The sequence below is a fragment of the Daphnia pulicaria genome, unplaced genomic scaffold (assembly GCF_021234035.1).
Source record: "Daphnia pulicaria isolate SC F1-1A unplaced genomic scaffold, SC_F0-13Bv2 h1tg000188l, whole genome shotgun sequence".
NCBI lineage: Eukaryota > Metazoa > Arthropoda > Branchiopoda > Diplostraca > Daphniidae > Daphnia > Daphnia pulicaria.
In genome coordinates, this window is record NW_025804872.1 from 1 (window position 1) to 21728 (window position 21728).

Below are 21728 nucleotides of genomic sequence, written 5' to 3' on the forward strand. Positions count from 1 at the left end.
ACGAGTTAAGACGCTGGTTTCTGAGCGTGAAACAGGCTGTGAGTGTAGCTGTCTCGACAGCATCAAACACAGTCATTGAGGACCGTTTCCGTTAAATCCATGTGAAATAGCGGAAGGAAACTAGCGTGTTCAGAGTGGTTGAGATGATAAAACAAATTTAAATTCTTGAAAATCTAAAGAGATAAATCTTAATAATAATTCCAGGTATTCGTGTCCTTAAATCATCTGCTTGTATGGCAAAATAAATTGTGAAAGTGAGGTTGGTCAATTTGAGGATGTGTCATGACTTTATGATCGTATTGCATTCTTTTAGTTATTGTTATTTAATCATGATTAATTATCGTTCAGAGCTTTTGTCGTCAGGTGGCGTGGCAAAGCCATATTCTGAAAAAAAAAGGACCTAGTGTGATAACGAGAGTAAAATTTGCAACGCCTTCAGCGTAAATTGTATCTCCCTTAATACAGTATGAGCATAATAAAACAAATGAAAATGAACTTTATAAGCATCAAGTGGTCGCGTCTGGAAAAATGAACAACTCAATATTTTATAGCATTTCTTGAATGTTTTGAGTGATATGAGTATTCTTCGTACACCACCGGAAATGTGTTGAACCTCAGTGGTTATTTTGGGCAGTAATCCTTGTAACATTATCGCTTCTCGGCCTTTTGGCTAAGATCAAAGTGTAGTATCTGTTCTTATCAGCTTAATATCTGATACGGGTTCAAATGGACCCCAGAATATTAAACTGATTTTGGCATACGGTGGGAATACAGTGCTTGCACTGCTCCCGCCACGGGTTGACCCGGTATTGCAGTACCTCCGGGATCGGCTCACCCTCTATGAGGGAGAACATATTGAATAAAACAGAAATTGTCTTAGCACCGTATAATAAAAGACCATGTATAATTGCAAAACTGTCATGTAGACATGTTTGTAATTTTTTCTAATTGTATTTTTTTCGTAATATCAAGAAAAGCATAAAAAAATACGTACTTGATTGTGTTAACTAATTAGTACTGTTCATCTTTCGATGTGATGTTTTTTTTTTAAATATGAAGATGCGTGTATTTTCATATGAAAAGTCGATTTTCTTATTTTCTTATTTGCCAATTGGACGACCAAATGAAAAAAAACAAGCAATTTGTTTCTTGAAAAGTATTTGCAAAGATCAAGACCATGAAATAAATACTGAGCTTTATTTACTATATTTTGCTCGAGTTCGTAATTCAAGTCGATGAAAGAAAGTGGGTGGTATTCTCTAAACGTCAGTCAAATACTTGAACACTCTTTGTCAATATTGTTCTGCTGTATACAAAGTATTAAACAAAGTGAAAAAGCATCCACAATCATACTTACCTGGCTCAGAGGCAACCATGATCACCAAGGTGGTTCCTCCAGGGCGAGGCCTTTCCATTGCACTAAGGATGGGCTGACCCTTGCGATTAATCCAAATGTGATTAACTCGGGAGTACAATTTTTGGTAGTGGGGGACTGCGTTCGCGCCGTTCCCTGAACACACTATAAATGTAAGAAAAATTCTTGTCATCTGCCGGAAGTTGAACTAAATCTGGTCCCGTTAGTAAACGGTAGGGTTGACCGCTTGGGAATACGCGAAGCATCAGATTTTCTTTCTGGGAAGAAACAACAAAGTAATGAAATTCATGTTTAGCTACTTTAATATAAATCATCATGGCCAATGGATTGGCCGTGATCGTCTAGTGGTTAGGACCCTACGTTGTGGTACCTACTAGATATGAATCCGTAGTAACCCAGGTTCGAATCCTGGTCACGGCACTGAAAACTGATTTTTCACGTCAACACGCAGATTAACTATAAATTTTGTTTGGTTGGAAAGTAATGCTCGCTCACTTCAATAGTTCATAATGTGAAAAACAATTTGGAATGAAAACCTGAAATTCCCCCTCCCTTTTTTTGTGTGTGCAGGAAGTTGTTGAAATGTATGGAAGAAAAATACACATTTACAGAATTTCAAGTATTTGACCCGATATTAAGACAAAAATTATTTCATGTATGTAATGAACTGTCCCCTGTTGGTATTAGTCCAATGGGAGATGGAAATTAAAATTTGCCTAGGGTAATCTAAATGAATATTTCTGAACGAAATTGTTGGTCCAACACGTCCAAGCAGAACGAATTCAGCAAATGCTTAAGTAGACTTGCTTTTCTGATTATAATTTAGCTTTTGCGCAGTGGCAATATCATAACCAATGAGGGTCTCCCGAGGTGTGATTATTGCTAGTTGAAAACTTTAACCAATACCCCGCCACGATGAAGTGAAATAATCTTTGTCGTCGGCAATTTTTGATAGCTCCATCAGGAGCATTTCAGCGTACAAGAAAAAAAAAATTACAGTCAGTTAGAAAAATTGGAGTGTTGCATAGTGTGTTTATAACATTAAACGGTGAAAGTGAAATCGTATAAGTGATTTTTGTTTCCATTTAGTTGGTATTGCACGTCAGACAAGGCTGATTAATTCGTTCGCTGAAGGCCATTAATATCAGTCAGTTGGAACATTGTGAACACGGGGAAAATATTTGAAAAGGTGATTCCAAATGACAAGGTGAAAAGATTCCACCATGTTTAAAGGGGAAGTTCAATAAATTGTTAACCGCTGTAGGGTGAATGTCGGGGTAAACATCTGATCCCACCACCTACGTGTTGGGCTTGTACCATAAAGATCGTTCATTTTTTTCAAAAATAACACTGCGCACAACTGTTTCGTTCAAAAACATGTTAACGAGCTTTATACATGATATTTACTTTAAAATAACTGTACCCATTGATAAAGAATTGCACAAGGATTTTGATATGTAAACGCATGTTTCGAAAAAAAACCTTACAAGCGCACTTCAAAATTTTGAAATGAATATAAATACAAGGCATACCACTGTTATTTACTCTGGTTTCTAATCAATACCCGGATAAATCTTTCGCCTTTTACTAAAGATTTCCGTGGTTAGGAGCATTGATGAGTCTATATGACTTATTTTTTTAACGCCCGGTCTTCTGATTGGGCACTTTGAATAAATGAAAAATTAAAAACGTCTGTATGCGGAAACAAAGATATTCTACTACTACATACTGACAACATTTGTAAAATGACAAACTGATAGTTTTTCGGTGGTTTTGGTAAGATTAGTGTGTATTTCAAAAAGATAAATCTCAAGCACAAGTAATAGATTAGAGGCGAATATGGTCGGGTAATTGCGTCTAGTTTAATGTCAACGGCCATACCACATAGAACTCACCCGGTCTCGTCAGCTCCCGGAAGTTAAGCTATGTCGGGTCCCGTTAGTACTTGGATGGGTGACCGCTTGGGAATACGGGATGCTGTTGGCATGGAATTATTTTATTTTTGTGAATCCAATTGAATTGAAGTGCTTCCCAAGATGGGTGATACTACATGGACTACAATGTATTATTTTGGCATTAGTTGAAAATGGAAGGAACGTATTTTTTACTGGATATTGCCTACTAGACGTCCTCCAACCTCTTTGTTGCTGAAAGATATTTGAAACGCCGTGCGCGAAGCGCACGGCACAGCCGAGAGGCTACTAGACGTCCTCCAACCTCTTTGTTGCTGAAAGATATTTGAAACGCCGTGCGCGAAGCGCACGGCACAGCCGAGAGGCTTGTACGTTGGTGGTTTCTTCGGGCAGCTCTATCTAATCTCTCTGGCTCTGAGATCCTTATGCAACGCAAGCTAAGTAAAGCGCGAAGCGCACGGCACAGCCGAGAGGCTTGTACGTTGGTGGTTTCTTCGGGCAGCTCTATCTAATCTCTCTGACTCTGAGATCCTTATGCAACGCAAGCTAAGTAAGGGAAGCAATCGTTAGCCTTATGACACTTGGATTGTTGGCTCATTGATCGGACATCCCCGGAACGAGAAAATTAAAAATGACAGTTAGCCAAAAATAGTGGCGTTTGGAAATATTATCAAATTTTATATTCGGTTGTCCATTGACAAATGTACTTATATGTCCTCGTTTGTTTGGCTAAGGTTGGTGTGTATTTCGAACAGAAAGTAAGCAAGCATTAGAACTAGATTTAGAGGCGAATATGGTCGGGTAATGGCGACTGAATTGATGTCAACGGCCATACCACATAGAACTCACCCGGTCTCGTCAGCTCCCGGAAGTTAAGCTATGTCGGGTCCCGTTAGTACTTGGATGGGTGACCGCTTGGGAATACGGGATGCTGTTGGCATGGTGTAATTTTATTTTTGCTCCCCAAGTTAGATGAGACATGGAATATAATGTATTCTTTAGGTATTAGTTGAAAAGGGTATTGCTGGGACTTTGATTAATGATACCATATATTGTAGAACGCATGTTTGTTTGATCTCGGTAGTTTTAACGACAAAAAAAAAGATAGAGGTTTGGCTATTTTGTTGAGGCTGTTGCATGACGCCCACTCACTGGCACGATCCCACTACTGCCGAACACGGGAACTTTTGGCTGCTAGGTTTCCCTCCTGACCCACTACGCTCCTCCTTAGCTAACCTGCACCTACTAGATTCCTCTAGCAGATCCATGCTGATGTCAAGCTTAGTGCGGGCACCTGATCAACATGCGGTATCACGAAACAGGGCTCCTAAACTCAAGCCATCCACTCTACCAAGCCTCCCCGAAGCAGGATTATAGGTGCACGCCAAACACCCAGCTGATAAATGGGCTCTCAATCGATAATACATTACTGTAATAAATTGATTTGATGAGCACGCGGATTCTTTATTGTGTCCAAAATTGGTCTCGTCACTTGTTCTATAACTATTAAAGAGCTTCTCGGTGTTTCAATAAATGAACAAAATGCAAGACCTGACAATGTATGTACTGTGTGCGTCAAGTATTGCAAATCTCAATTTAATATTCCGAAATATCGATCTATGCACTGTAATTTACGCCAAAGCTCATTGATCGTACAAACCTTATTTAGAGTTCTGCAAAATAACATTGCATTTAAGATCATACTTCACAGGATCATTTCTGTAGTATATCTTGACTTGTTTCCCACCAGAAACTTGTCTCCTTTCAACCCACGATGACGAGTTAAGACGCTGGTTTCTGAGCGTGAAACAGGCTGTGAGTGTAGCTGTCTCGACAGCATCAAACACAGTCATTGAGGACCGTTTCCGTTAAATCCATGTGAAATAGCGGAAGGAAACTAGCGTGTTCAGAGTGGTTGAGATGATAAAACAAATTTAAATTCTTGAAAATCTAAAGAGATAAATCTTAATAATAATTCCAGGTATTCGTGTCCTTAAATCATCTGCTTGTATGGCAAAATAAATTGTGAAAGTGAGGTTGGTCAATTTGAGGATGTGTCATGACTTTATGATCGTATTGCATTCTTTTAGTTATTGTTATTTAATCATGATTAATTATCGTTCAGAGCTTTTGTCGTCAGGTGGCGTGGCAAAGCCATATTCTGAAAAAAAAGGACCTAGTGTGATAACGAGAGTAAAATTTGCAACGCCTTCAGCGTAAATTGTATCTCCCTTAATACAGTATGAGCATAATAAAACAAATGAAAATGAACTTTATAAGCATCAAGTGGTCGCGTCTGGAAAAATGAACAACTCAATATTTTATAGCATTTCTTGAATGTTTTGAGTGATATGAGTATTCTTCGTACACCACCGGAAATGTGTTGAACCTCAGTGGTTATTTTGGGCAGTAATCCTTGTAACATTATCGCTTCTCGGCCTTTTGGCTAAGATCAAAGTGTAGTATCTGTTCTTATCAGCTTAATATCTGATACGGGTTCAAATGGACCCCAGAATATTAAACTGATTTTTGGCATACGGTGGGAATACAGTGCTTGCACTGCTCCCGCCACGGGTTGACCCGGTATTGCAGTACCTCCGGGATCGGCTCACCCTCTATGAGGGAGAACATATTGAATAAAACAGAAATTGTCTTAGCACCGTATAATAAAAGACCATGTATAATTGCAAAACTGTCATGTAGACATGTTTGTAATTTTTTCTAATTGTATTTTTTTCGTAATATCAAGAAAAGCATAAAAAAATACGTACTTGATTGTGTTAACTAATTAGTACTGTTCATCTTTCGATGTGATGTTTTTTTTTTAAATATGAAGATGCGTGTATTTTCATATGAAAAGTCGATTTTCTTATTTTCTTATTTGCCAATTGGACGACCAAATGAAAAAAAACAAGCAATTTGTTTCTTGAAAAGTATTTGCAAAGATCAAGACCATGAAATAAATACTGAGCTTTATTTACTATATTTTGCTCGAGTTCGTAATTCAAGTCGATGAAAGAAAGTGGGTGGTATTCTCTAAACGTCAGTCAAATACTTGAACACTCTTTGTCAATATTGTTCTGCTGTATACAAAGTATTAAACAAAGTGAAAAAGCATCCACAATCATACTTACCTGGCTCAGAGGCAACCATGATCACCAAGGTGGTTCCTCCAGGGCGAGGCCTTTCCATTGCACTAAGGATGGGCTGACCCTTGCGATTAATCCAAATGTGATTAACTCGGGAGTACAATTTTTGGTAGTGGGGGACTGCGTTCGCGCCGTTCCCTGAACACACTATAAATGTAAGAAAAATTCTTGTCATCTGCCGGAAGTTGAACTAAATCTGGTCCCGTTAGTAAACGGTAGGGTTGACCGCTTGGGAATACGCGAAGCATCAGATTTTCTTTCTGGGAAGAAACAACAAAGTAATGAAATTCATGTTTAGCTACTTTAATATAAATCATCATGGCCAATGGATTGGCCGTGATCGTCTAGTGGTTAGGACCCTACGTTGTGGTACCTACTAGATATGAATCCGTAGTAACCCAGGTTCGAATCCTGGTCACGGCACTGAAAACTGATTTTTCACGTCAACACGCAGATTAACTATAAATTTTGTTTGGTTGGAAAGTAATGCTCGCTCACTTCAATAGTTCATAATGTGAAAAACAATTTGGAATGAAAACCTGAAATTCCCCCTCCCTTTTTTTGTGTGTGCAGGAAGTTGTTGAAATGTATGGAAGAAAAATACACATTTACAGAATTTCAAGTATTTGACCCGATATTAAGACAAAAATTATTTCATGTATGTAATGAACTGTCCCCTGTTGGTATTAGTCCAATGGGAGATGGAAATTAAAATTTGCCTAGGGTAATCTAAATGAATATTTCTGAACGAAATTGTTGGTCCAACACGTCCAAGCAGAACGAATTCAGCAAATGCTTAAGTAGACTTGCTTTTCTGATTATAATTTAGCTTTGCGCAGTGGCAATATCATAACCAATGAGGGTCTCCCGAGGTGTGATTATTGCTAGTTGAAAACTTTAACCAATACCCCGCCACGATGAAGTGAAATAATCTTTGTCGTCGGCAATTTTTGATAGCTCCATCAGGAGCATTTCAGCGTACAAGAAAAAAAAAATTACAGTCAGTTAGAAAAATTGGAGTGTTGCATAGTGTGTTTATAACATTAAACGGTGAAAGTGAAATCGTATAAGTGATTTTTGTTTCCATTTAGTTGGTATTGCACGTCAGACAAGGCTGATTAATTCGTTCGCTGAAGGCCATTAATATCAGTCAGTTGGAACATTGTGAACACGGGGAAAATATTTGAAAAGGTGATTCCAAATGACAAGGTGAAAAGATTCCACCATGTTTAAAGGGGAAGTTCAATAAATTGTTAACCGCTGTAGGGTGAATGTCGGGGTAAACATCTGATCCCACCACCTACGTGTTGGGCTTGTACCATAAAGATCGTTCATTTTTTTCAAAAATAACACTGCGCACAACTGTTTCGTTCAAAAACATGTTAACGAGCTTTATACATGATATTTACTTTAAAATAACTGTACCCATTGATAAAGAATTGCACAAGGATTTTGATATGTAAACGCATGTTTCGAAAAAAAACCTTACAAGCGCACTTCAAAATTTTGAAATGAATATAAATACAAGGCATACCACTGTTATTTACTCTGGTTTCTAATCAATACCCGGATAAATCTTTCGCCTTTTACTAAAGATTTCCGTGGTTAGGAGCATTGATGAGTCTATATGACTTATTTTTTTAACGCCCGGTCTTCTGATTGGGCACTTTGAATAAATGAAAAATTAAAAACGTCTGTATGCGGAAACAAAGATATTCTACTACTACATACTGACAACATTTGTAAAATGACAAACTGATAGTTTTTCGGTGGTTTTGGTAAGATTAGTGTGTATTTCAAAAAGATAAATCTCAAGCACAAGTAATAGATTAGAGGCGAATATGGTCGGGTAATTGCGTCTAGTTTAATGTCAACGGCCATACCACATAGAACTCACCCGGTCTCGTCAGCTCCCGGAAGTTAAGCTATGTCGGGTCCCGTTAGTACTTGGATGGGTGACCGCTTGGGAATACGGGATGCTGTTGGCATGGAATTATTTTATTTTTGTGAATCCAATTGAATTGAAGTGCTTCCCAAGATGGGTGATACTACATGGACTACAATGTATTATTTTGGCATTAGTTGAAAATGGAAGGAACGTATTTTTTACTGGATATTGCCTACTAGACGTCCTCCAACCTCTTTGTTGCTGAAAGATATTTGAAACGCCGTGCGCGAAGCGCACGGCACAGCCGAGAGGCTACTAGACGTCCTCCAACCTCTTTGTTGCTGAAAGATATTTGAAACGCCGTGCGCGAAGCGCACGGCACAGCCGAGAGGCTTGTACGTTGGTGGTTTCTTCGGGCAGCTCTATCTAATCTCTCTGGCTCTGAGATCCTTATGCAACGCAAGCTAAGTAAAGCGCGAAGCGCACGGCACAGCCGAGAGGCTTGTACGTTGGTGGTTTCTTCGGGCAGCTCTATCTAATCTCTCTGACTCTGAGATCCTTATGCAACGCAAGCTAAGTAAGGGAAGCAATCGTTAGCCTTATGACACTTGGATTGTTGGCTCATTGATCGGACATCCCCGGAACGAGAAAATTAAAAATGACAGTTAGCCAAAAATAGTGGCGTTTGGAAATATTATCAAATTTTATATTCGGTTGTCCATTGACAAATGTACTTATATGTCCTCGTTTGTTTGGCTAAGGTTGGTGTGTATTTCGAACAGAAAGTAAGCAAGCATTAGAACTAGATTTAGAGGCGAATATGGTCGGGTAATGGCGACTGAATTGATGTCAACGGCCATACCACATAGAACTCACCCGGTCTCGTCAGCTCCCGGAAGTTAAGCTATGTCGGGTCCCGTTAGTACTTGGATGGGTGACCGCTTGGGAATACGGGATGCTGTTGGCATGGTGTAATTTTATTTTTGCTCCCCAAGTTAGATGAGACATGGAATATAATGTATTCTTTAGGTATTAGTTGAAAAGGGTATTGCTGGGACTTTGATTAATGATACCATATATTGTAGAACGCATGTTTGTTTGATCTCGGTAGTTTTAACGACAAAAAAAAAGATAGAGGTTTGGCTATTTTGTTGAGGCTGTTGCATGACGCCCACTCACTGGCACGATCCCACTACTGCCGAACACGGGAACTTTTGGCTGCTAGGTTTCCCTCCTGACCCACTACGCTCCTCCTTAGCTAACCTGCACCTACTAGATTCCTCTAGCAGATCCATGCTGATGTCAAGCTTAGTGCGGGCACCTGATCAACATGCGGTATCACGAAACAGGGCTCCTAAACTCAAGCCATCCACTCTACCAAGCCTCCCCGAAGCAGGATTATAGGTGCACGCCAAACACCCAGCTGATAAATGGGCTCTCAATCGATAATACATTACTGTAATAAATTGATTTGATGAGCACGCGGATTCTTTATTGTGTCCAAAATTGGTCTCGTCACTTGTTCTATAACTATTAAAGAGCTTCTCGGTGTTTCAATAAATGAACAAAATGCAAGACCTGACAATGTATGTACTGTGTGCGTCAAGTATTGCAAATCTCAATTTAATATTCCGAAATATCGATCTATGCACTGTAATTTACGCCAAAGCTCATTGATCGTACAAACCTTATTTAGAGTTCTGCAAAATAACATTGCATTTAAGATCATACTTCACAGGATCATTTCTGTAGTATATCTTGACTTGTTTCCCACCAGAAACTTGTCTCCTTTCAACCCACGATGACGAGTTAAGACGCTGGTTTCTGAGCGTGAAACAGGCTGTGAGTGTAGCTGTCTCGACAGCATCAAACACAGTCATTGAGGACCGTTTCCGTTAAATCCATGTGAAATAGCGGAAGGAAACTAGCGTGTTCAGAGTGGTTGAGATGATAAAACAAATTTAAATTCTTGAAAATCTAAAGAGATAAATCTTAATAATAATTCCAGGTATTCGTGTCCTTAAATCATCTGCTTGTATGGCAAAATAAATTGTGAAAGTGAGGTTGGTCAATTTGAGGATGTGTCATGACTTTATGATCGTATTGCATTCTTTTAGTTATTGTTATTTAATCATGATTAATTATCGTTCAGAGCTTTTGTCGTCAGGTGGCGTGGCAAAGCCATATTCTGAAAAAAAAGGACCTAGTGTGATAACGAGAGTAAAATTTGCAACGCCTTCAGCGTAAATTGTATCTCCCTTAATACAGTATGAGCATAATAAAACAAATGAAAATGAACTTTATAAGCATCAAGTGGTCGCGTCTGGAAAAATGAACAACTCAATATTTTATAGCATTTCTTGAATGTTTTGAGTGATATGAGTATTCTTCGTACACCACCGGAAATGTGTTGAACCTCAGTGGTTATTTTGGGCAGTAATCCTTGTAACATTATCGCTTCTCGGCCTTTTGGCTAAGATCAAAGTGTAGTATCTGTTCTTATCAGCTTAATATCTGATACGGGTTCAAATGGACCCCAGAATATTAAACTGATTTTTGGCATACGGTGGGAATACAGTGCTTGCACTGCTCCCGCCACGGGTTGACCCGGTATTGCAGTACCTCCGGGATCGGCTCACCCTCTATGAGGGAGAACATATTGAATAAAACAGAAATTGTCTTAGCACCGTATAATAAAAGACCATGTATAATTGCAAAACTGTCATGTAGACATGTTTGTAATTTTTTCTAATTGTATTTTTTTCGTAATATCAAGAAAAGCATAAAAAAATACGTACTTGATTGTGTTAACTAATTAGTACTGTTCATCTTTCGATGTGATGTTTTTTTTTAAAATATGAAGATGCGTGTATTTTCATATGAAAAGTCGATTTTCTTATTTTCTTATTTGCCAATTGGACGACCAAATGAAAAAAAACAAGCAATTTGTTTCTTGAAAAGTATTTGCAAAGATCAAGACCATGAAATAAATACTGAGCTTTATTTACTATATTTTGCTCGAGTTCGTAATTCAAGTCGATGAAAGAAAGTGGGTGGTATTCTCTAAACGTCAGTCAAATACTTGAACACTCTTTGTCAATATTGTTCTGCTGTATACAAAGTATTAAACAAAGTGAAAAAGCATCCACAATCATACTTACCTGGCTCAGAGGCAACCATGATCACCAAGGTGGTTCCTCCAGGGCGAGGCCTTTCCATTGCACTAAGGATGGGCTGACCCTTGCGATTAATCCAAATGTGATTAACTCGGGAGTACAATTTTTGGTAGTGGGGGACTGCGTTCGCGCCGTTCCCTGAACACACTATAAATGTAAGAAAAATTCTTGTCATCTGCCGGAAGTTGAACTAAATCTGGTCCCGTTAGTAAACGGTAGGGTTGACCGCTTGGGAATACGCGAAGCATCAGATTTTCTTTCTGGGAAGAAACAACAAAGTAATGAAATTCATGTTTAGCTACTTTAATATAAATCATCATGGCCAATGGATTGGCCGTGATCGTCTAGTGGTTAGGACCCTACGTTGTGGTACCTACTAGATATGAATCCGTAGTAACCCAGGTTCGAATCCTGGTCACGGCACTGAAAACTGATTTTTCACGTCAACACGCAGATTAACTATAAATTTTGTTTGGTTGGAAAGTAATGCTCGCTCACTTCAATAGTTCATAATGTGAAAAACAATTTGGAATGAAAACCTGAAATTCCCCCTCCCTTTTTTTGTGTGTGCAGGAAGTTGTTGAAATGTATGGAAGAAAAATACACATTTACAGAATTTCAAGTATTTGACCCGATATTAAGACAAAAATTATTTCATGTATGTAATGAACTGTCCCCTGTTGGTATTAGTCCAATGGGAGATGGAAATTAAAATTTGCCTAGGGTAATCTAAATGAATATTTCTGAACGAAATTGTTGGTCCAACACGTCCAAGCAGAACGAATTCAGCAAATGCTTAAGTAGACTTGCTTTTCTGATTATAATTTAGCTTTGCGCAGTGGCAATATCATAACCAATGAGGGTCTCCCGAGGTGTGATTATTGCTAGTTGAAAACTTTAACCAATACCCCGCCACGATGAAGTGAAATAATCTTTGTCGTCGGCAATTTTTGATAGCTCCATCAGGAGCATTTCAGCGTACAAGAAAAAAAAAATTACAGTCAGTTAGAAAAATTGGAGTGTTGCATAGTGTGTTTATAACATTAAACGGTGAAAGTGAAATCGTATAAGTGATTTTTGTTTCCATTTAGTTGGTATTGCACGTCAGACAAGGCTGATTAATTCGTTCGCTGAAGGCCATTAATATCAGTCAGTTGGAACATTGTGAACACGGGGAAAATATTTGAAAAGGTGATTCCAAATGACAAGGTGAAAAGATTCCACCATGTTTAAAGGGGAAGTTCAATAAATTGTTAACCGCTGTAGGGTGAATGTCGGGGTAAACATCTGATCCCACCACCTACGTGTTGGGCTTGTACCATAAAGATCGTTCATTTTTTTCAAAAATAACACTGCGCACAACTGTTTCGTTCAAAAACATGTTAACGAGCTTTATACATGATATTTACTTTAAAATAACTGTACCCATTGATAAAGAATTGCACAAGGATTTTGATATGTAAACGCATGTTTCGAAAAAAAACCTTACAAGCGCACTTCAAAATTTTGAAATGAATATAAATACAAGGCATACCACTGTTATTTACTCTGGTTTCTAATCAATACCCGGATAAATCTTTCGCCTTTTACTAAAGATTTCCGTGGTTAGGAGCATTGATGAGTCTATATGACTTATTTTTTTAACGCCCGGTCTTCTGATTGGGCACTTTGAATAAATGAAAAATTAAAAACGTCTGTATGCGGAAACAAAGATATTCTACTACTACATACTGACAACATTTGTAAAATGACAAACTGATAGTTTTTCGGTGGTTTTGGTAAGATTAGTGTGTATTTCAAAAAGATAAATCTCAAGCACAAGTAATAGATTAGAGGCGAATATGGTCGGGTAATTGCGTCTAGTTTAATGTCAACGGCCATACCACATAGAACTCACCCGGTCTCGTCAGCTCCCGGAAGTTAAGCTATGTCGGGTCCCGTTAGTACTTGGATGGGTGACCGCTTGGGAATACGGGATGCTGTTGGCATGGAATTATTTTATTTTTGTGAATCCAATTGAATTGAAGTGCTTCCCAAGATGGGTGATACTACATGGACTACAATGTATTATTTTGGCATTAGTTGAAAATGGAAGGAACGTATTTTTTACTGGATATTGCCTACTAGACGTCCTCCAACCTCTTTGTTGCTGAAAGATATTTGAAACGCCGTGCGCGAAGCGCACGGCACAGCCGAGAGGCTACTAGACGTCCTCCAACCTCTTTGTTGCTGAAAGATATTTGAAACGCCGTGCGCGAAGCGCACGGCACAGCCGAGAGGCTTGTACGTTGGTGGTTTCTTCGGGCAGCTCTATCTAATCTCTCTGGCTCTGAGATCCTTATGCAACGCAAGCTAAGTAAAGCGCGAAGCGCACGGCACAGCCGAGAGGCTTGTACGTTGGTGGTTTCTTCGGGCAGCTCTATCTAATCTCTCTGACTCTGAGATCCTTATGCAACGCAAGCTAAGTAAGGGAAGCAATCGTTAGCCTTATGACACTTGGATTGTTGGCTCATTGATCGGACATCCCCGGAACGAGAAAATTAAAAATGACAGTTAGCCAAAAATAGTGGCGTTTGGAAATATTATCAAATTTTATATTCGGTTGTCCATTGACAAATGTACTTATATGTCCTCGTTTGTTTGGCTAAGGTTGGTGTGTATTTCGAACAGAAAGTAAGCAAGCATTAGAACTAGATTTAGAGGCGAATATGGTCGGGTAATGGCGACTGAATTGATGTCAACGGCCATACCACATAGAACTCACCCGGTCTCGTCAGCTCCCGGAAGTTAAGCTATGTCGGGTCCCGTTAGTACTTGGATGGGTGACCGCTTGGGAATACGGGATGCTGTTGGCATGGTGTAATTTTATTTTTGCTCCCCAAGTTAGATGAGACATGGAATATAATGTATTCTTTAGGTATTAGTTGAAAAGGGTATTGCTGGGACTTTGATTAATGATACCATATATTGTAGAACGCATGTTTGTTTGATCTCGGTAGTTTTAACGACAAAAAAAAAGATAGAGGTTTGGCTATTTTGTTGAGGCTGTTGCATGACGCCCACTCACTGGCACGATCCCACTACTGCCGAACACGGGAACTTTTGGCTGCTAGGTTTCCCTCCTGACCCACTACGCTCCTCCTTAGCTAACCTGCACCTACTAGATTCCTCTAGCAGATCCATGCTGATGTCAAGCTTAGTGCGGGCACCTGATCAACATGCGGTATCACGAAACAGGGCTCCTAAACTCAAGCCATCCACTCTACCAAGCCTCCCCGAAGCAGGATTATAGGTGCACGCCAAACACCCAGCTGATAAATGGGCTCTCAATCGATAATACATTACTGTAATAAATTGATTTGATGAGCACGCGGATTCTTTATTGTGTCCAAAATTGGTCTCGTCACTTGTTCTATAACTATTAAAGAGCTTCTCGGTGTTTCAATAAATGAACAAAATGCAAGACCTGACAATGTATGTACTGTGTGCGTCAAGTATTGCAAATCTCAATTTAATATTCCGAAATATCGATCTATGCACTGTAATTTACGCCAAAGCTCATTGATCGTACAAACCTTATTTAGAGTTCTGCAAAATAACATTGCATTTAAGATCATACTTCACAGGATCATTTCTGTAGTATATCTTGACTTGTTTCCCACCAGAAACTTGTCTCCTTTCAACCCACGATGACGAGTTAAGACGCTGGTTTCTGAGCGTGAAACAGGCTGTGAGTGTAGCTGTCTCGACAGCATCAAACACAGTCATTGAGGACCGTTTCCGTTAAATCCATGTGAAATAGCGGAAGGAAACTAGCGTGTTCAGAGTGGTTGAGATGATAAAACAAATTTAAATTCTTGAAAATCTAAAGAGATAAATCTTAATAATAATTCCAGGTATTCGTGTCCTTAAATCATCTGCTTGTATGGCAAAATAAATTGTGAAAGTGAGGTTGGTCAATTTGAGGATGTGTCATGACTTTATGATCGTATTGCATTCTTTTAGTTATTGTTATTTAATCATGATTAATTATCGTTCAGAGCTTTTGTCGTCAGGTGGCGTGGCAAAGCCATATTCTGAAAAAAAAGGACCTAGTGTGATAACGAGAGTAAAATTTGCAACGCCTTCAGCGTAAATTGTATCTCCCTTAATACAGTATGAGCATAATAAAACAAATGAAAATGAACTTTATAAGCATCAAGTGGTCGCGTCTGGAAAAATGAACAACTCAATATTTTATAGCATTTCTTGAATGTTTTGAGTGATATGAGTATTCTTCGTACACCACCGGAAATGTGTTGAACCTCAGTGGTTATTTTGGGCAGTAATCCTTGTAACATTATCGCTTCTCGGCCTTTTGGCTAAGATCAAAGTGTAGTATCTTATCTTATCAGCTTAATATCTGATACGGGCTTTCCTTTGGCCTCCAACTTCTTCTAACATTTCCTCTGCTCTCAATTCTTGACAGTTGGATAATCGCTTAGCCCGGCAACTGGCGAGAGGGTGTTTTTGCTGTAAACTACGCGGCGTTTCTACTGACGTCGGTCTTCCGGTATCCAATCCGGCCAGCAATTCCCTTCTCGTGTTTCATATTCCCACACACGCGCGTCCCGGTTAGGCCCACACATTAACCATAGCTCCTCGTTGGCTGGGAGTCAAATCCCATGGAGATTCCTCTGAGGGCAGTTGTGGACTTCTTCGAGTTCAAAGCTTGTGATGGAACTATTTACTTACCTTGGCCTGTGCCCGATACGATTAAGTGCTCTCTCTGCAAAATCGGAAAATACTCATCAAGATCACGAGTCCAAGATTCGGTCAGGCACATGTTCGCTAAACATGACGCGAGAGTTGCTCCCATGTACACATGCAACTCGTGCGATCACGAGACCAGTGATGTTGTCATTGCTAGAAGGCATGAGAAAGGTTGTGGTGCACTTGATGAGAGCATCACTGTGGAAGGAACCACAATTATGGGTAATGAAGTCACGCTCATGTATCCAGGTGGCCCATGCCGATGCCCCTTATGCAAGTGGCGCACAACGGGCGAGGGAACAGTCGCTTTCCAGTCCATTGAACATCATCTGTTTAGAGTACATGGTCTCACTACAGTCCGCAGATGGCAATGTAGGAAATGCGAGGCAAATGGAGATGGATACTTCATTAAAACGCATTACAAAACACATCTAACAGAGACGCCAAAACCGTATTCTCCAACTGTTCCCCTCCTCCCCCTCCCTCCTAACATTTCTAATAGAGAGTTTTTCAGAATTATCAATCTTGAACTGTCAACCACCTCTTGTCACACCCCAACTGTTGCTTCGAGACGCAATACTCCGAACAACACAGAAGGAGAGGGGACCTCACCCGTCCCCTCCTCTTCCTCTCCAGCTTCTCCAGTTTCATCTTCTTCTTCTTCTTCTGCATCAAACACCTCCAAAGACTTGTCCACTCAACGCTCGAGTCCTTCTACTCCAAACATAATCTCAGAAAACAGTGAATCCCTTGACTCATCAATTTCCTCTTTCAATTCTCCGTCTTCATCAAAATCTTCCAACAACAATGATTCATCTTACGAATCTCCAGCCTCATCTCCCAGCCAGCTTGGTAGATTGGTAGCTCCCGGAGACGCGGTGTGTCCACGAGAGGCGTTTAGGAATGTTTGGGGCGCTAGGATAGAGGCTTGCAACACGGTACAGTGCCTCGACTCCACCCTCACTAAGTGCAGTGCTGAGTGGCTAAAACTTTCTGCCACACCGGAAGACTCGTCCTCTTCTCAGAAACGACCGCCCCCTCCAAAGAAGCCACCAGACGCCCACCGAAAGCGAGGCCAAAACCGTCAGCAACAAAGAATCAGAAGATCCAAACAAACCCAAAACGATCAAAAGAGCAAAATTCAACGTCTATTTTCTTTGTATCCCCGCAGGGCTGTCAGGAAAATTCTCGAAGAAGAATCAACTGGATATTCTGGAACAAAAGAAACAGCGACTGCATTTTTGAAAAAAACCTACTGTCAGCCAGCTCCTTCTCAGGAGCAAGTGGAGTCAGCCCGTGCTCAATTCGACCACTGCGATTGGAAGCAGACGACCGATGACGACATCAGGCTACTCTCAGCTCCCCCCAGTCTTAGCGAAATCAAGCTTAAACTCGGTAAAGCTGCTAACACTGCTCCAGGAAGGGATGGCCTTGAATATCGCCACCTCCGGTCTCTTGACGGTAATGGCGAGCTCCTAGCAACCATTTACCGGGCGGTGTGGTCTCTGGGTATCCCAGCCTGCTGGAAAACATCTCGAACCGTCCCTATCTTCAAGAAAGGAGATCCCTCTGATTATGGGAACTTCAGGCCAATATCCTTACTACCAACCATGTACAAGATATTTTCGGGTATAATATCGTCCAGGATAATGGCCACCGCCACGAGACTAGGATGGATTTCTCCAGAACAAAAGGGATTCCTTCCAGGAGTCAGGGGTATCCAAGAGCACACCCACATACTCCACACTGTGATTGAGCAGGCGAAACAGTCGAAAAGGAAGCTGGTGATTGCTTGGCTCGATCTCACCAACGCATTCGGATCAATACCTCATCCGATACTGAACAGCCTGTTCGAAAGCCTCCCGATACCAGACGAACTTCGCCGCATTCTGACCGATATCTACTCAAACAACATCATGGACTTTGCCGTCGGACAAGACTCAGTTCAAATCCATCCAACAGCCGGAGTCCGACAAGGAGATCCATTAAGCAGCGTCGTCTTCAATCTGGCGGCAGAACCGATCATCAGGACAGTAAAATCAAACAACAACGGGTTCGCAGTCTACCAGTCAAGAGTGTCCACTTCGTCCTATGCAGACGACATTGCCATCGCAGGATCTTCAGTCAGCGAAATCCAGGGAACTCTCAATGCCACCGAGAACACGGCAACCTCACTCGGCTTGAGATTTAATCCTAACAAATGCACGTCACTCACACTCATTAATGGCAAATCTTCTGTAGATAACCCACTGAAACTCGGAGACTCCCAAATAAGGGCCCTAGCCGAGGACGAACAGGAAAACTATCTAGGGACTCCACTAGGCTCACGACTAACCTTCCGACCCACCACGTCACTTCTCGGAAATTTGATAAAGATTGGCGACTCCGGTTTGGCTCCCTGGCAAAAGCTGGAAGTGTACAGAAGTGTACTACTCCCATCACTTTCCCACCACCTTGCATCGGGAAGAGTCGAGAAAAGATCCCTCTACGACCTGGACGTCGCCTGCAGAGATTTCCTTCGCAAGGTAGCCTGTGTCCCTATGTCCGCTAACACTGCTTTTTTCTACTCAGATCGCCGCGTGGGAGGACTTGGAGTTCTCCCCCTCACAGACGAGGCTGACATTTGGACCCTGGCAAGAGCACTGCAACTCCTAGATAGCAAAGACAAGAACGTCAGTGAAGTGGCAATGGCACAACTAGAAGAAACCATCAAATTGGGATACGGCAGGAACGAGGTCCCCTTTCCACTTCCTATTAACGAGTACTTGGCAGGTTCCATGGAAAAGGGACTTGGAGCAATCCGACATGGAGGAGCATCGATGAACCTTTGGACCCGCGCAAGGAAGGCCTCGGGCTGTTTGAAGAGGATAAGGATTGATGTATCCGGCGAAGAGTACAGCAAAGTTATCGCCGATGACATCTCCACAATCTCCATCAAGGCAGTCAGAGGACTCCGAACCGCGATGAGGCAAAGGTGGACCAGCAGACTCCTGTCAGCTCAACAAGGAAAGACGGCAACCGGATTAGCTCTTGACATGGCCAAGGAGAACGCAGGTCTCTTATCATGCCGAACGCCACTGTCCTTCCAGGAATGGCACTTTCTCCACAAGGCGAGACTAGGGATACTGCCAGTCCGAGGTGGCCCAGGATCAAAGTCGACAGTCAAAACCTGTCGACTAGGTTGTACGAAGCTGGAAACCACAGACCATGTTGTTTGTGGGTGCCAGGTAAACTCCGCTCTTTCTATTAATCGTCATAATTCTATCTTAGGACTGATGGCGGAGGAAACGGAGAAACTTGGCCACACCGTCTCCGTCAACCTCGCCGTGGACAACTCCGGACTCAGACCAGACCTGGTGGTCACTTCCACCAACCCTCCCATCATCATCGACGTCACGGTTCCACTCAGCAGCGCGGATGGACTCGAGAAGGCACAGGCAAGGAAAATTGAAAAGTACAAACACCTTGGTGTGGTACTCCCTCTCGTGGTTGGTTCACTAGGGTCCTGGCTCCCAAGCAACGATGAGATATGTCTTGCCCTGGGATTCTCGGGTAGAAAATGGCAGAGCCTCAAGAAGAAGATGAAACTACTGGCCATCCAAGGAACAACCCAAATCATAGCCAAACACCTGGCATACCAGACCGAAGCAAGCGATCCCGAACCCGAAGAAGAAGAAGCAGAAGAGGGCGCAAGTCCTCCCTCTTCCTCAAACTAAGGGTTTTTTAACGTAGCGTTGACACGTCGTCTCGCGAACTTTTTCCCTTCAAACTCAATTAAAATAAATCATTGTATATATGTTTATTCCCAGTCCTTTGGAAAATACAATGCATAAAATCTGTTCTTATCAGTTATTCCCCTACACTTTGTCTTTTAGCCTCTAGTGTCGGATCTTTGAAGCGATCACCTTCTTCTCTTATTTTTCCGTAACCGTACTGTGACTTATTTTGCACCGAAATTTGATTGTCCCTACCGTTTGATGCTACACCCTGTTGATTTTGTTCCCTTTTGATCTATGCTGTGTGGAACGGAAGTGTCCACTCTTCACAAGTACGTGATTCCTGGGTCCAAATCTCCGCCGGATGTACCACTAAGATGACTTCCCACACCGGATTGCCACTTCTCCTCCTTGATGGTCTGTTGACCGTCCGTTTCAACTGGATGGCTCTACCTTGATGGCCTGCTGACACCTGTACACTGGATAAAGCGCCATGAAGTAAAATTGGCCCCCCCTCTTGATCGATCCCTACTGTTTATCTCTACTTCCCACACCGGATTGCCACTTCTCCTCCTTGATGGTCTGTTGACCGTCCGTTTCAACTGGATGGCTCTACCTTGATGGCCTGCTGACACCTGTACACTGGATAAAGCACCATGAAGTAAAATTGGCCCCCCCTCTTGATCGATCTCTACTTCCCACACCGGATTGCCACTTCTCCTCCTTGATGGTCTGTTGACCGTCCGTTTCAACTGGATGGCTCTACCTTGATGGCCTGCTGACACCTGTACACTGGATAAAGCACCATGAAGTAAAATTGGCCCTCCCTCTTGATCGATCCCTACTGTTTTTTGTTGCTATGCCCTGTTGTTTTTGTTCCCTTTGATCTCTGCTGTGTGGAACGGAAGTGTCCACTCTTCACACGTACGAGATTCCTGGTTCCAAATCTCCGCCGGATGTACCACAACGTTGACTTCCCACACCGATCTATCTCTACCTTTTGTTGCTATGCCCTGGTGTTTTTTGTTCCCTTTGATCTATGCTGTGTGGAACGGAAGTGTCCACTCTTCACAAGTACGTGATTCCTGGGTCCACATCTCCGCCGGCTGTACCACAACGTTGACTTCCCACACCGATCTACTACTTTTTCAGCTTCTCACTCTTAATAATGATGAGTAAAACTCCTCTCGCAACTCTCTCTCTGTGTAGACATACTCTCCTGCATTGTCAGCCGATTTTGCATCTCTTCTCCCAAATGCCCCGTCATTTGATGAAAATTTCCCCTCTGGCGTAGCCACCTATGTACTGAGATAAAAATTCATTGTCAATAAACAATTTAATCTGTTCTTATCAGCTTAATATCTGATACGGGTTCAAATGGACCCCAGAATATTAAACTGATTTTTGGCATACGGTGGGAATACAGTGCTTGCACTGCTCCCGCCACGGGTTGACCCGGTATTGCAGTACCTCCGGGATCGGCTCACCCTCTATGAGGGAGAACATATTGAATAAAACAGAAATTGTCTTAGCACCGTATAATAAAAGACCATGTATAATTGCAAAACTGTCATGTAGACATGTTTGTAATTTTTTCTAATTGTATTTTTTTCGTAATATCAAGAAAAGCATAAAAAAATACGTACTTGATTGTGTTAACTAATTAGTACTGTTCATCTTTCGATGTGATGTTTTTTTTTAAAATATGAAGATGCGTGTATTTTCATATGAAAAGTCGATTTTCTTATTTTCTTATTTG

General features: G+C 41.4%; 1 protein-coding gene, 21 non-coding genes and 3 pseudogenes across 22 annotated transcripts; all 25 read left to right on the forward strand.

Moving 5' to 3' along the window:
* Positions 1 to 139, forward strand: LOC124319644 (annotated as a pseudogene; the record flags this gene model as incomplete).
* Positions 140 to 650: 511 nt separating this feature from the next.
* On the forward strand, positions 651 to 840 carry LOC124319635. Its single transcript, XR_006913333.1, has one exon. It is a non-coding gene; the product is annotated as a U2 spliceosomal RNA (small nuclear RNA).
* A 509-nt stretch (positions 841 to 1349) lies between these two features.
* On the forward strand, positions 1350 to 1513 carry LOC124319624. Its single transcript, XR_006913320.1, has one exon. It is a non-coding gene; the product is annotated as a U1 spliceosomal RNA (small nuclear RNA).
* Positions 1514 to 2200: 687 nt separating this feature from the next.
* On the forward strand, positions 2201 to 2342 carry LOC124319651. Its single transcript, XR_006913349.1, has one exon. It is a non-coding gene; the product is annotated as a U4 spliceosomal RNA (small nuclear RNA).
* Positions 2343 to 2916: 574 nt separating this feature from the next.
* Positions 2917 to 3039, forward strand: LOC124319652. Its single transcript, XR_006913351.1, has one exon. It is a non-coding gene; the product is annotated as a U5 spliceosomal RNA (small nuclear RNA).
* A 203-nt stretch (positions 3040 to 3242) lies between these two features.
* Positions 3243 to 3361, forward strand: LOC124319616. Its single transcript, XR_006913312.1, has one exon. It is a non-coding gene; the product is annotated as a 5S ribosomal RNA (ribosomal RNA).
* Positions 3362 to 4109: 748 nt separating this feature from the next.
* On the forward strand, positions 4110 to 4228 carry LOC124319628. The gene has a single exon (XR_006913325.1). It is a non-coding gene; the product is annotated as a 5S ribosomal RNA (ribosomal RNA).
* Positions 4229 to 4982: 754 nt separating this feature from the next.
* LOC124319638 lies at positions 4983 to 5204 on the forward strand. The gene has a single exon (XR_006913335.1). It is a non-coding gene; the product is annotated as a small nucleolar RNA U3 (small nucleolar RNA).
* Positions 5205 to 5714: 510 nt separating this feature from the next.
* On the forward strand, positions 5715 to 5905 carry LOC124319631. The gene has a single exon (XR_006913328.1). It is a non-coding gene; the product is annotated as a U2 spliceosomal RNA (small nuclear RNA).
* A 509-nt stretch (positions 5906 to 6414) lies between these two features.
* Positions 6415 to 6578, forward strand: LOC124319625. Its single transcript, XR_006913321.1, has one exon. It is a non-coding gene; the product is annotated as a U1 spliceosomal RNA (small nuclear RNA).
* A 686-nt stretch (positions 6579 to 7264) lies between these two features.
* Positions 7265 to 7406, forward strand: LOC124319645. Its single transcript, XR_006913342.1, has one exon. It is a non-coding gene; the product is annotated as a U4 spliceosomal RNA (small nuclear RNA).
* Positions 7407 to 7980: 574 nt separating this feature from the next.
* On the forward strand, positions 7981 to 8103 carry LOC124319653. Its single transcript, XR_006913352.1, has one exon. It is a non-coding gene; the product is annotated as a U5 spliceosomal RNA (small nuclear RNA).
* Positions 8104 to 8306: 203 nt separating this feature from the next.
* LOC124319639 lies at positions 8307 to 8425 on the forward strand. The gene has a single exon (XR_006913336.1). It is a non-coding gene; the product is annotated as a 5S ribosomal RNA (ribosomal RNA).
* A 748-nt stretch (positions 8426 to 9173) lies between these two features.
* On the forward strand, positions 9174 to 9292 carry LOC124319650. Its single transcript, XR_006913348.1, has one exon. It is a non-coding gene; the product is annotated as a 5S ribosomal RNA (ribosomal RNA).
* Positions 9293 to 10046: 754 nt separating this feature from the next.
* On the forward strand, positions 10047 to 10268 carry LOC124319640. The gene has a single exon (XR_006913337.1). It is a non-coding gene; the product is annotated as a small nucleolar RNA U3 (small nucleolar RNA).
* A 510-nt stretch (positions 10269 to 10778) lies between these two features.
* Positions 10779 to 10969, forward strand: LOC124319632. The gene has a single exon (XR_006913330.1). It is a non-coding gene; the product is annotated as a U2 spliceosomal RNA (small nuclear RNA).
* A 509-nt stretch (positions 10970 to 11478) lies between these two features.
* LOC124319626 lies at positions 11479 to 11642 on the forward strand. Its single transcript, XR_006913322.1, has one exon. It is a non-coding gene; the product is annotated as a U1 spliceosomal RNA (small nuclear RNA).
* Positions 11643 to 12328: 686 nt separating this feature from the next.
* On the forward strand, positions 12329 to 12470 carry LOC124319646. Its single transcript, XR_006913343.1, has one exon. It is a non-coding gene; the product is annotated as a U4 spliceosomal RNA (small nuclear RNA).
* Positions 12471 to 13044: 574 nt separating this feature from the next.
* On the forward strand, positions 13045 to 13167 carry LOC124319654. The gene has a single exon (XR_006913353.1). It is a non-coding gene; the product is annotated as a U5 spliceosomal RNA (small nuclear RNA).
* Positions 13168 to 13370: 203 nt separating this feature from the next.
* Positions 13371 to 13489, forward strand: LOC124319659. Its single transcript, XR_006913357.1, has one exon. It is a non-coding gene; the product is annotated as a 5S ribosomal RNA (ribosomal RNA).
* Positions 13490 to 14237: 748 nt separating this feature from the next.
* LOC124319618 lies at positions 14238 to 14356 on the forward strand. Its single transcript, XR_006913313.1, has one exon. It is a non-coding gene; the product is annotated as a 5S ribosomal RNA (ribosomal RNA).
* A 754-nt stretch (positions 14357 to 15110) lies between these two features.
* On the forward strand, positions 15111 to 15332 carry LOC124319641. The gene has a single exon (XR_006913338.1). It is a non-coding gene; the product is annotated as a small nucleolar RNA U3 (small nucleolar RNA).
* Positions 15333 to 15842: 510 nt separating this feature from the next.
* LOC124319637 lies at positions 15843 to 15964 on the forward strand (annotated as a pseudogene).
* Positions 15965 to 18019: 2055 nt separating this feature from the next.
* LOC124319615 lies at positions 18020 to 20017 on the forward strand. Its single transcript, XM_046782848.1, has 2 exons — positions 18020 to 19391; positions 19524 to 20017. Exons 1-2 carry the CDS (start codon positions 18170 to 18172, stop codon positions 19967 to 19969), a joined length of 1668 nt encoding a protein of 555 aa, XP_046638804.1. The 5' UTR covers positions 18020 to 18169; the 3' UTR covers positions 19970 to 20017.
* Positions 20018 to 21285: 1268 nt separating this feature from the next.
* On the forward strand, positions 21286 to 21461 carry LOC124319636 (annotated as a pseudogene).
* The last annotated feature ends 267 nt before the right edge of the window (positions 21462 to 21728 follow it).

Coding starts and splice junctions, on each gene's coding strand:
- LOC124319615 (XM_046782848.1), top strand. CDS start 18,170: ATGGACTTTGCCGTCGGACAAGACTCAGTTCAAATCCATCCAACAGCC. Junction 19,392..19,523: donor AGGGATACTGCCAGTCCGAG/GTGGCCCAGGAT, acceptor ATTCTATCTTAG/GACTGATGGCGGAGGAAACG.